Source organism: Hesperophylax consimilis, chromosome 20 (genome assembly GCF_061612785.1).
Source record: "Hesperophylax consimilis isolate HC1 chromosome 20, BYU_Hcon_1.0, whole genome shotgun sequence".
Classification (NCBI taxonomy): domain Eukaryota; kingdom Metazoa; phylum Arthropoda; class Insecta; order Trichoptera; family Limnephilidae; genus Hesperophylax; species Hesperophylax consimilis.
Window position 1 is genome coordinate 24,019,213 of NC_142855.1, and position 13,594 is coordinate 24,032,806.

Below are 13,594 nucleotides of genomic sequence, written 5' to 3' on the forward strand. Positions count from 1 at the left end.
CTACCGCCATATATCTATGCAGGTTACTTGCGTATGCCTGAGAAAGAAGGGCATTACTATTAAACACCCCAACCTCAATGCTATAGCGCCAATCATATATGATGTATAATATATCTTACCTAATGTTATTTAATTTTTTTCTCCAGCTCCGAGTTCCTGGGCCTGATGAAGAAGGTGTCCAAGTCTCCGATGGTGATGGACGTGCTGAACATCCCCGGAGTGCAGCGCGCCCTGGAGCGGTTAGCTGACCTGCTGGGCAAGATTCAGAAGGCGCTCGGAGAATACCTGGAACGCGAGAGGACCAGCTTCCCAAGGTACCACCAATTACGTTCTTCAATCTGCCGCCATATCATGATTTTACTTTGAAACTGCCGTGAAAATCTGAAACTAGTGTTTTCGTCAGATTCTTTCTCTTTATTCAAGACACTAGTGATTTCTTCAGTTTCTTTCTCTTTATTCAAGACACTAGTGTTTTCTTCAGTTTCTTTCTCTTTATTCAAGACACTAGTGATTTCTTCAGTTTCTTTCTCTTTATTCAAGACACTAGTGATTTCTTCGGTTTCTTTCTCTTTATTCAAGACACTAGTGATTTCTTCAGTTTCTTTCTCTTTATTCAAGACACTAGTGATTTCTTCAGTTTCTTTCTCTGTATTCAAGACACTAGTGTTTTCTTCAGGTTCTTTCTCTTTCTTCAAGACACTAGTGTTTTCTTCGGTTTCTTTCCCTTTATTCAAGACACTAGTGTTTTCTTCAGGTTCTTTCTCTTTCTTCAATACACTATCTCTCAGGTTCTTTATTCTTGAAGCCAGGTTTTTCCTCTGTATCTTTCTCTTTATGCTTTCTCGTACATGACTGTCTCTCTTTCTACAGATTCTACTTCGTGGGAGACGAAGATTTGCTGGAGATCATCGGCAACAGTAAGAATGTGGCCCGTCTGCAGAAGCACTTCAAGAAGATGTTTGCCGGAGTGGCGGCCATTCTCCTCAACGAGGATAATACCATCATCCTGGGCATAGCTTCCCGGGAAGGAGAAGAGGTATAAGATAATTTAATTCAATAATATTTAATGCATCTCTATGGTGGGCGATGCAACGGACTTGCAATTGAGGGAGGTCGCTGAAGTAGCGCAGGAGAGGGACGCCAGGATGCACTGCGTTAAAGTGATAGGTCCCCGACCCCAATAGGACAAGGGAAGAAGATGATAATGATAGATTATTTTTAGTATTTTGTTTAACATTACAGCACATAAGAGCATCCCTAACTAACTATATCAGTTTGTCTGATATATTCACTCCAAACATTTCAATGGAGTCTTTATTGGGCAGCGTGCTCCCATCGAATTTCTTCAGACAGTCATTGATCTCCCTCTTTGCCGAAATCAGTCACGTTTGTATCTAACATTGTTACTGTAGAAAAGACAGAAATGCTTTATCACGCTAGATGTTTTTTTTTAATGTAGCGATATGATTTCAGGTGGAATTCGTGACGCCCGTCAACACGGCCGAACACCCGAAGATCAACGAGTGGCTGACCATGGTCGAGCGTGAGATGCGCGTGACGCTGGCGAGCCGTCTGCGTGAGGCCGTGGCCGACGTCAAGCGCTGGAAGGGCGCGCCCGAACCACAGGCCTTCATGCAGTGGTGCGACAACTACCAGGTAACACTGTTGCTGGGGCAAAAGGCGTGCCCGAAAGATCTCATTTTTAATAAAGTGCAACCTAAATTAGGCAACGTTCTAGCACTTCTAGAAGACAGACCGGGACTGGAATTGGCCACACTGACACTAAGATTATGTCTCTCGACCCATTTATTTTTAATTTCATTAATTTGCACCATTTCTCCTGTGCTAGAACATCTTTTCTGCCATGTGGTATTTTGTGAGTGATTTTGTCCAAGCTGACACCGTGATTACGATTGCAGGCCCAGATCGTGGTGCTGGCGGTGCAGATCATGTGGTCCGAGGAGGTGGAGGGAGCGCTGCAGGCCAACGGCAGCCTGCAGCCGGTCCTGGAGCAGGTGGAGGGCACGCTCAACGTGCTGGCCGACAGCGTGCTGCAAGAACAGCCCCCCCTGCGACGAAGGAAACTCGAACATTTGGTGAGTGCAAGTGCAATATGGAAATGTCCACTGGGCACTAGTACATGAAATAATGAAAACTTATTTGTGTTGATTTTTTTTAACTTACCTAAATTTGAATGTCCACTGGGCTTTATTTAGTATGTGAAATAATTACTTTATTGTATTTAATAAATAGATTTTTATAAATTATAAAAGCCTAAGATAATAAATATTATGTAAGTGGCCATCGGGCTTTGACAATGAATTTCTAGAGGTAAATGTCCACTGGGCTTTAGCAATGAATTTCGAAATGTAAATGTCCACTGGGTTTAACCATATATTTTTAGATGTAAATAAATTCCCACTGGGCTTTAGAAATGAATTTCAGGATGTAAATGTTCACTGGGCTTTAGAAATGAATTTCAGGATGTAAATGTTCACTGGGCTTTAGAAATGAATTTCAGGATGTAAATGTTCACTAGGCTTAAGCAATGAATTGCAGGATGTAAATGTTCACTGGGCTTTAGCAATGAATTTCAGAATGTAAATATTCACTGGGCTTTAGCTAATGAATTTCGAAATCTAGATGTCCACTGGACTTTATAAATGTATTTCAATATATTAATGTCCACTGGGCTTTAACAATGAATTTAAAGCATATGAATGAACTTATTGGATTGATTTCTTATTTATGGCAATCGAAACTCTCAAACGGTGAGCTCTGGTATCATGAACATTGCACAGATTTTCCTGTAGGTATTGAACTTCTGGGTCAACTGCAGCATCATTTTGATCATTAGCTGTGGAGCTTTGAAATGTCCATGTTGTCGTATCGTTTTTTACATATTTTCGAGTGTTGAAACGGGGTACTAATTACTTCCAGACTGACATTTTAATATAAATGATTTTTTTTGTTTTTGTTTTAATTATATTATTTTGTCCGTGCATCACCATGATTGTATTGTACGACTGTTTGCAGATCAACGAGTTTGTCCACAAGCGGACGGTGACTCGGCGGCTGATCGCTGCCAACGTGAACACTCCTCGCACCTTCCAGTGGCTTCAGGAGATGAGATGCTACTTCGACTCCAGGAATCCCGATGTAAGTATTACTAAGGTTTTACTCATTTATTTCACTCCGCCCCGAGTCGCTCCCGGAGTAAAACTACCTTATTTATTCCATTAACCTGTTAACCGAGCGGGACGTATAAATACGTCAAACGTAAACAGTATCGGGTACGGGTAAGACGCATGAATACGTCCTTGAAATATATGTTGAACCCTGGAACGAGCGGGACGTATATTTCCGAACATATCACACGGAAATTGAGTTTTTTATTTTTACATATTTTATTTTTTTAAACTCAATGTTTCTCTTTTATCTGTGTGCTTTTATTTATTGTTCTGTAATTATAACCTTTTTTATATTTTTTGTAATCTTTATGATTGTTTGTAAATATTCAATTTTTTTAATTTGATATTTTCACTTTTTTGATGCATAAATAAAAAATAAATTAACGTCCACCGGGCGTGACGTATTGATACGTCCTAGTGAAGGAGTTCGCGCCCGTTATATTTATTTATTTATTAACGGACATCGTCCAAATTACAAAATAATAACACGAATAAAGTAAAATGAAAAATATAGGAGTAGACAAAGGTACATGAAAGCAAAGACATAAGGTAGATATAATATAAGAAAATAAAGTGACAAGTCGAATCAAGTCAAGAATACGCCGTGGGTCAGGACCACAGGACACTTATAATATTCCGTCACTTGTTTAGCGACTGGCAAAAATCATTTAGACTTATCCCAAAAAAGGTTTTGAATTGAGTTGACCAGTCTACACATTCTGGACAATGGTGAATAATATCAATAATTTGTCGAATGATGGTTGAGGAAGAGCAGTTCATTATTTCTGAGTCTGTGCGAGGGGATATTGAAGGGAATGAGTTGCAGTAGAGTAGGTGAATCAATAATACCATTTATAATTTTGAAGAAGCAAATGAGGTCATTTCTTTCCCGACGGACTTCCAAAGGAGAGAGGTTTAGAGTTCGTTCAATTTCATCATATGAGTATTTGCCTTTTTCTAAACCTAGCCTCCTAGCAATCCCTCTTAAGAACCGATGTTGAACAGATTCAATGCGTCGAATGTGGACAGAATAAAAAGGAGACCAGATAACACAAGCATATTCAAGATGGGGGCGAACCAAGGAGCAGTAAAGAGTTCTAAGGGTATTTACGTTTTTGAAGTCCGAAGTGATTCTAGTGATGAAACCAAGTAGTTTGAGGGATTAATTAACGATTGCAGTTATGTGATCCCGAAAAGAAAGCTTGCTATCAAGAGAGACACCAAGGTCTTTAATAGATGTAACAGTTGTTAAGCAAATATTATTATGTTTGTATTCGAATACAATCGGTTTTTTTGATCTATAGAAGGACATAATTTTGCATTTATCGACATTTAGTTTCAAGCAATTAATTTTACACCAATCATTGAAAGAGTCGATAAGTAGTTATATGCTGCGTAATTCAAAACTGAACTCCCCGGTTAACAGGTTAAATAGTATCGTACCAATGATTCAATCCAATATTTTATTTGAATGCCTTCCTTGAAAGAATTGATTTTTTATACGGGCAAAACTATTTATTAAGTAATGGTCGGTTGCCGTTTTGTCACGCTGGCCGAGTTTACACGCTTTACATAATACCCTGAAAATCTCTTATCATATGTTGTTTGCGTGTATGTTTTGTAGGTCCTGCAGCAGCTGACTATCCACATGGCCAACGCCAAGTTCCTGTACGGCTTCGAGTACCTCGGAGTGCAGGACCGCCTCGTGCAGACTCCGCTGACTGATCGCTGCTACCTGACCATGACGCAGGCTCTGGAGGCCAGGCTGGGCGGCTCTCCATTCGGTGAGGAAGCTTTTTTAGGTTAACTACAGACAGAAGAAAATAATTTCTCTCTGGGCTTAGATCATCATTGGTGATGGTTTGTGGATTCCATTACCTTTCAAAAACAGTTTTTAGTTTTTGGATTTGTTCATAAATATTTAGTTTATGTGGATTTTACTTTTAGGAGAAATGCTCCGACCTTCGGACAGAACTTATCAAAAGTGTGAGGTGTTAAGACAAGCGCAGCACCGGGATTACGGTGCAGACAAAGTTCCGGGATTGAAAGCTCTAGTTCCATGCTTCTCCATGTTCTGTAAATATCTGCTAACAATACTGTGATATTTCTCCATCAGGTCCCGCTGGAACGGGAAAGACCGAGTCGGTGAAGGCTTTAGGCAACCAGTTGGGTCGCTTTGTGCTGGTCTTCAACTGCGATGAGACCTTTGACTTCCAGGCCATGGGCAGGATCTTCGTTGGACTGTGTCAGGTAACATAATTCATGTTAATTAGCTGAAACTATCTCCATTATTATCAACAACTAACTAACTAACTACATCTATGGGTTAGCTAATAAACTAATCTAGTGCCATCTATAGATGAGCTCGTACACTAATATCAAGGATATTGCACAAAGGCTTCTTTAGCTCCCCATTGACTCACTGATAATGTTGCTAATCAAAATTGGCGAAAAACTCTGGAAGTTTAATAAAATCGTTAAAAGTTGTGTAATTTTTGTTATTATTATTTTTTTTATTAACTCCACACAAGAGGCCCTGAGGAAAATAATTTACCTTGAAGTCTATGTTATTTTTGGGGAGGGTCTATTATTTGACACAACCATAGATGTTACAGTACCGTGCGGCGTTTCTATAAAGAATAGAACGAAAGTTGAGCACGATTCAATATTGGGTTTTTATTTTATTGGGAGTTCTATGACATAGAAAGCCTGTTCTCACTGAACTATTCCATAGATTCTATGAAACAGATTGGGCGAGAATGCGCCATTACAACCACAACTGAAATCAGCATTTTTGATGAGATATTTGATTGGCATTGTACACTGTACAGGTTGGAGCCTGGGGATGTTTTGATGAATTCAATCGACTGGAGGAGAGAATGCTGTCTGCCGTATCACAGCAAGTTCAGACCATCCAGGAAGCATTGAAGATGCACCAGGAAGAGGGATCCAACGCTGGTAAGTCTCTATTTGTGGGCCCATTGGGCTACCTTCCATTTTACCTAATTCCTTTTGTGCGATAATCGCGTACACTATCGACACATGGGTTAGATTATAATGGTTATAATCTAGGCAGGTATGTGCCTATGTAAATTAACGCTCCGTTCGCTGAACCACAAAGATAGGTATTCGCAAATGTGACTTACGGAAGAGTTGGTTGTGATGTTCGATGATATGGTTCTTTTGGCAAAGCTTGTATAAGATTGAACTAATTATAACTCCGGCTAAAAATCGAATTGACACATCGGTTGTTTTCTCGGTACGGTGTTTTGTTAACTGTCATTAGATGACGTTTTCATATCATTTACGGCTTGATTCCACTCAAAGCAACACTGGCTAGGATTCAAATTTTACAACCAGTAAAATTTGAATCCTAGCCTCCTTATTGGTTGGAGCAGAAAAAGCGTTAAAATAAAATAAAACACCTTTAACAGTGTGATGCCCGATTGGCATTTAAAATGCAATGTACGTTAATGAATAAAGAAGATCAATAGACCGTGTTATTATCACAAGGAATACGAGGAGAGAGGAAAGGAAGCCTTAACCTGGTGTTGATGTCCTGCTGGTTTCTCGAAGATTCCAAGTTTATAGGTGTACACCTCATACAATCACCAATAATGTTACATTTTCATAACACAACTCTTTATTCACCAAAGACAATATTAAACATATATGTTTTAATAACAAATGAATAACATTCTCGTTGTTCTTCTTTCTTTAGTTTTATTTCTTCCAAGGTAAGACTTTTAGGGGAACACAAGGAAATGACAGTTTGAGTAGGACATTGGGATGTGGAATAATCACAAAACATATAAAATTAACATATGATAATGTTCGCCTGGAATATCATTGGATATTGGGCGAGAGAATAATATATAGAAGGAGGAAGCTTATCATGGCATTATAATTGCATAAGAACTAACCTTGTTACATAATGTTGGGCGCCATGTTAGTCAAGGATTGATCTCACAAAATATAATAAAAACTTAGAACACACAATGTCCAGTAACATCAAGTTAGCTAACTCGACCGTGTCGTCCCGAGATACACCCATCAAAATCCTTCCAGAGACCGGTTCCGTTCGCTTCCCGTTGAGCGCTGGCTCGCTCGTTCTCCGCAAGTAGCGCTGTTCCCTTCTCCTCCAAAACGAGCGGCTATACACCCGAGAGGGCTAGGCGGTCAGTTGCAAGTCAACATCAGTTCCTACTTACTGATGAGTCAACATTAGATTCCTGGGAGGGACGGATCATTCGTCCGTCACTCCTGGACAAACTGATTCCTAGATTCCTACCCACGCCTCATATCTCATTCCTTTCCAGAACGTCCTCATCTTCCTTTCCTTAAAAATACCCTCCACACAGCATCCCCAAAGTATTAATTATTTTCTTATTTAATATAAATTATTTTCCTCAAGTCCAAATATAATACATTTGGTTTTGAAAATCTCAAAGCATATCTGTCCTAACCTAACCTAACTTAATATATTAATTCCAGCTTCCGTCATCGTAGAGTTGGTGGGGAAACAGGTTCGCGTCTCCCGCGACATGGCCATCTTCATAACGATGAATCCGGGTTACGCGGGTCGCTCCAATCTGCCCGACAACCTCAAGAAGCTGTTCCGGTCGCTGGCTATGACCTCTCCGGACCGTCAGCTCATCGCCGAGGTCATGCTCTTCAGCCAGGGCTTCAGGACCGCTGAGAAACTGGCCTGCAAGATTGTGCCCTTCTTCAAGTGAGTCTGTTTCTTGTCATTCCAACAATCCTTACATTGATATGCTCCATGTAACCAAGTGACCAAATCAGTTACCAGCCGAAGTGGTATTAAATGCAATCATGTGTTTTTGGTTTGAAACTTTGATTGACGTTAGATAGTGTGGTAAAGCCGGCCTTGAGCCTGGTTTAAGACCGTTTTAATCAAACAAACGCCATGGTAACAAGTCAAGTTGTACACTTTCAGTTTCTGATCTTACGCACTGTGTAATATTTACACTACGTTTTTTAGTAAAGCTGTTCGGGTGTAACACATCTCGGCCTTTGATATAATTGCTTTTAAGTGTAAGTGTGGGTTTACATAGGACAAAAAAAGAGCGAGCCAAACCGAAGGAATTATGGGAAAGGAACGAAGAAATCGAAGGCTGCGTTTCGTGCCGTTTGCGGTTGCTTCGTTTCTTTCCCATAATTCATGGTTTGGCACGCGCTTATAATGCGGCAAACGAAGTACCTTATATTTTAAAGGAAATTTTTTTAGTATTTGTGCCTGAACTTTTAAAAATGAAATAAATTTTTTGTTTTTTATTTTAATCTTAATGTATAAATATCACATGTCAATCTGTTCATACAAGCTAATCTCCGAAACCGCCCAACCGATTTCAAAGAAATTTTGTGAATTTGTACGGTTGGTTCCAGCTTGAAATATATGATAGTTTTCGACACGACAGGTGGCGCTGTTGTCAAGATCTAAAAAAAGATCCAAATATACGATAAATCACAGATTTTAACTTCCCTACATAGAAAGCGGTCTGTAGCAGGACAACGTCTTATATTATAAAATGCATTCCAAATGGTTGAGTTAAATTCTAACTAGTTTCTAGTTTCTAATCTTAATATACAGGATTTTCCAATAAGAGGTGTTATTTTGAATAGCCCGCTATTTCGGTAGATGTTACTTTTGAAGCTGTCATTTTTTGACATTTGACAAGTAGAAACTACGCCATTAATAAAAATGGAACGATACACGCTTCAGCAACGCATTGAAATTATTAAAATTCACTTGAGTGAATCAAATGCAAATCATCTTGAGTGATGAGGCCCATTTCCACCTCGGTGGCTTCGTCAACAAGCAAAATTGTCGCATCTGGGGCTCGGAAAACCCAAGAGTTATTGTTGAAAAGCCTCTCTATCCTCAACGTGTGACTGTTTGGTGCGGTTTATGTTCCGGCGGAGTCATTGGACCTTACTTTTTCGAAAATGAGGTTGGAGCAACAGTTGCGGTGAATGGATTGCGCTATCGAGAGATGATTAATGATTTTTTATGGCCGGAATTGGATGGTATTGATCTGGACAACGTTTGCTTTCAACAAGACGGCGCTACGTGCCACACAAGCAACGAAACCATTGATCTTTTATGATTGAATATCAAAATAACACTTCTTATTGGAAAACCCTGTATAAAAATTCAGTATGCTTTTGTTTGTTCTCGCAAAACTCGAAAAGTAGTCAACCAATATCTCTGAAAGTTTGTTGTTATTAGTGCAAGGAGTGTTTCTTCTTCTTCTTTATGTGCCGTATCAGGTCCTCCCGACGTTGGCGATCACTCTAGAAAATGTCTCTTTGTCTTGCGCTGCCCGGAATAGCTCCTCCACACTTCCAATGCCGGTCCACTCTCGTATATTTCGCAGCCAAGACATTTGTCTCCTACCAGGCCCTCTGCGACCCTCTATCTTGCCTTTCAATATTAACTGGAGCAAGTGATAGTTCTCCCCTCGAAGTACATGACCCAGATATGAAAAGATTTTTATTAATCTAAGCAGTTCTCTCTCTGCTCTAGCCCGCCTGAGAATTTCTGTGTTGGTGATCATGTCGGTCCATGGGACTTTGAGTATTCTCCGGTGAAGCCACATTTCAAAAGCCTCTAACCTGTTCATGGTATTTACTTTCAAGGTCCATGTTTCACATCCATACAACAAGACCGACCACACATAACATTTTAGCATTCTCTGCCTTAGTTTTAAGCTGATATTATAATAACAAATTCAAATGGACAAAATAGCTGGAGCTTTACATAGCCGTGACTTTAAACAGTTTTGGAATAAGACAAACAAACACTGCAACATACGATGTAAAATTCCGTGCAATATAAATGGAGAAACGAACACTAAAGCTATTGCTAACATTTTCGCAGAACACTTCGCCACCTCTTCTCCGACCTCTCCGATCCCCGCAAGCGAACCACCACTGAGTCGTTTAACAAATGAAGACAGCGGCTTATTGATCACAGCAGACATGGTCATTACCGCCCTGAGACAAATGAAAACTGGGAAATCAGCGGGTCATGACGGACTGAGTACCGAACACATCAAACACGCTGGAGGACCGATTTTTCTACTGCTGGCGAGTTTATTTACCGACATCTTGAAGAACGGATACTTACCAACTAATATGACAAGAACTATTATAACACCTGTTCTCAAATCTAAATCGTTGGACTCTACCTCTCAAGACAGCTATAGACCTATCTCAATTGCCACCACCATCGCACGATTATTCGAACGTCTATTATTAAACAGTATCGGACCCAGTCTGGAAACCCATGACAACCAAATGGGATTCAAAAAGCAAACTGCTACCGATACTGCTATTTTTACGGTAAAAAGAACCCTGGAATACTACAGGAATAAAAAGACTACCTCATATGCATGTTTCTTAGACCTGAGCAAGGCCTTCGACAGGGTTTCTCACCCTCTGCTATGGGCTAAACTCAGAGAAAGAGGCATATCATCGGAGGTCATACATATCCTCGACTCGTGGCACAGACAGCAGGAAAACTTAGTAAGATGGAGGGATGATTTTTCCGAACCTTTCCTCCTAAAGAGTGGCGTCAGACAGGGAGGATGCATGTCACCGATATTGTTCAATCTGTACATGGACGAACTCACCGAAAGGCTAAACAATGCAGGAGTAGGCTGCCACATCGGAGGACAGTGTCTTAATAACGTCAGTTATGCGGACGATATGGTCCTGATGGCACCATCTATAAGGGGACTGCGCATTCTTCTGAAAATCTGTGAAGAGTATGCTGAAGAAACAAATATGTTATATAACCCTGCTAAAACGGCTCTATTGGTCATAAGACATGGGCAAGGCCCGAAAAATGTTCCTCCAGCTACCTTGAACGGTGTGAACTTGAAGGTGACCGAAGGAACTAAATACCTTGGGCACATAATCACCAGTAATCTGATGGACGATGATGATATTGATAGACAAAGGAGAGCTCTCAGCGTTAAAGCAAACATGCTCAGCAGAAGATTTCGCCTTTGTAGTACCGCAGTAAAAAGGACGCTCTTCCTTTCCTTCTGCGCAACGTTGTACACGTGCGAACTATGGGCAAACTACAAAAAGAGTAGTATAGAAAGACTACGGGTCCAGTACAACAACGCCTTCCGCACAATGTTTTGTCTCCCCAGATACTGCAGCGCTTCCCGTATGTTCACGGAGGGGCGAGTTCCCGGATATGCAGCCCTTATTAGATCCAGGGTGGCAGGAATGAGGGAAAGGATAAGAAGCTCTGGAAATATCCTCACTATGGAAGCCCGCCTCACTCCATCCTCCAGCATTGACGCACACTGGAGAAAAATACTAGCTCCTAATATAGTCACGGCTCCCTAAAGGCTTCAACTTTCTATTATTCTATTATTTTATCATTTTATTTTATTTTATTCTCAATTTATTCTGTTTTCTTTTCTTTGGTTTTCTGTTCTATCTTTTTGTTTTTGATTATATATTTTATTGTATCTCTATATGGAATGTGTGGGACTGCACTAACCTCCCCACATACCGGAATAAACACTTTATTATTATTATTATTATTATAATTGCAGAAGAGGGATTGGAGGAGTGTTTAGAGATGTTTAAATGGTAGAAGCAGTCGGGGACACCCGAGGAATACTTCACACACTCATACTCTGCACCGTAATAAGATACGGAGTTGAATTAAATTCGATGTAATGTAGTTTCTTAACAGTAACATTGTGGTATACAGTAGTGAATGGTGTAAAAAGTCGGAGGCGCCCGAGAAAGAAATTAGCAATAGCGGAGAATTGCGGGGGATCCACTAGTTATTATTTGTCACCCAACAACCTCGAACTAATCTCCTGACCCCTTTCTAAGAAATGTTTTATAATTATGTAAAAATATTTTAGGTTATGTGACGAACAACTGTCGAACCAGTCTCACTACGACTTTGGTCTCCGAGCTCTAAAGTCTGTGCTGGTTTCTGCCGGCAACGTCAAGAGGGACCGCATCATGAAGATAAAGGTAACACACTTCCTCACCCAGCTTCGTGTCTACATTAGGGTTTCTACAGTTTCTTACAGTTTCTTCGTGTCTACAGTTCATGATAGCTTTTTGTTTGACAAGCCCCCAAAGGGCACACAAACTCCAACGGCTCGGAGGGCTTTGAAGCAGAGAATGGACGGTTATCTCCAGAGTATTTCCTCCTGGGGTAAAAATAATCTCAAGACCCAATCCTGTCTGATTACGTCTAAAAGGGATCCAAATGATAATCTAATCTCCTTCAACGGAAGCAATCTTCCGAACAGGCCTTCCATTGATATGCTTGGTGTAACTATAAGTGACCAGCTTAGGTACGGGGGCTCCATCGAAGCCAGAGTAAAGTTGGCCTCTCAGTAGCTGGGCGTACTGTACAGGGCCCGCAGATACTTTAATAGTACACAACTGCTGACCCTGTACAAATCGCAAGTGCGCCCTACTGTCGAATTTGGTAGCCATCTCTGGTCCGGAGCCCCTAAATACCTGAAAAAACCCTTGACTCTGTGCAGAAACGGGCGGTCCGTTTGATAGATTCCCCAATCTTAACAAACGGACTGCAATCTTTAGAGCACAGGCGTCAGGTAGGTATGCTGTCCTTGTTCTATCGGTATTACAATGGAAGATGCTCTGAGGAACTAGCGTCATTGATCCCTTCGGCACCGGTGCGTAGTCGGGATACACGCCAAACGCGCGCCCAACATTTGTACACGGTTGACATTTGTCACATGAGAACGGGTCGCTTCTACGATTCGTTCTTAAGTTCAACAGCTCGGCTGTGGAACGAACTGCCGGCCTCTGTGTTTCCTCCCTCCTACAACATGGGACTCTTCAAGACCCATGTTCACTCCTTCCTCTCCACAAAAAGATTCTCCACACAGCATCCCCAAAGATGACATAGGCCCTGAGGGAAATTATTTTCTTCAGGGCCTCCTGTGTGGAGTTAGTATAAAAAAAAAAAAAAAGGGTTGGAACCAGCACTCCATTGTGGACTGCTAGCCTCTCTTTGCAAGTTAATGGAGTTAACTGAGTTACCCTTGTTTCAATATCTCTGTCAGCCTTCCCATCTCTCTAGAACACACTTCCTAAATACACAAACTCATCCACCTGCTCCAAGTATTCCTCAGCAACAACTATATTGCACACTGTTTACGTACTCTCTCTTTCAAACACCATTACTTTAGACTCACTTACATTCATCATTAACCCCTAAAGCCTTATTTTGTAATGTGTTTCTCTTAAGCGAACTGTCAAAATATAAATTGCATGAGATATATTTTTGCATTACATTCGATTCCAGATAAATTTGCTGTTTTTGAACATATTTCAAAATTAAATACTGTTTTTGAACATATTTC

The 13,594-nt window shown here is 40.6% G+C and overlaps 1 protein-coding gene across 1 annotated transcript in view; it reads left to right on the plus strand.

The window, feature by feature from the left end:
- Dhc64C (dynein heavy chain, cytoplasmic) overlaps nt 1–13,594 on the plus strand; it is a 164,518-nt gene that overhangs the window by 71,130 nt on the left and 79,794 nt on the right. Inside the window, exons 33-42 of the mRNA XM_089644258.1 lie at nt 147–314; nt 871–1,036; nt 1,474–1,656; nt 1,920–2,096; nt 3,037–3,159; nt 4,816–4,975; nt 5,308–5,441; nt 6,023–6,149; nt 7,686–7,923; nt 12,110–12,224. Of these exons, the coding sequence (XP_089500384.1) occupies nt 147–314; nt 871–1,036; nt 1,474–1,656; nt 1,920–2,096; nt 3,037–3,159; nt 4,816–4,975; nt 5,308–5,441; nt 6,023–6,149; nt 7,686–7,923; nt 12,110–12,224 (1,591 nt within the window). The remainder of the gene's footprint in view (nt 1–146; nt 315–870; nt 1,037–1,473; nt 1,657–1,919; nt 2,097–3,036; nt 3,160–4,815; nt 4,976–5,307; nt 5,442–6,022; nt 6,150–7,685; nt 7,924–12,109; nt 12,225–13,594) is intronic.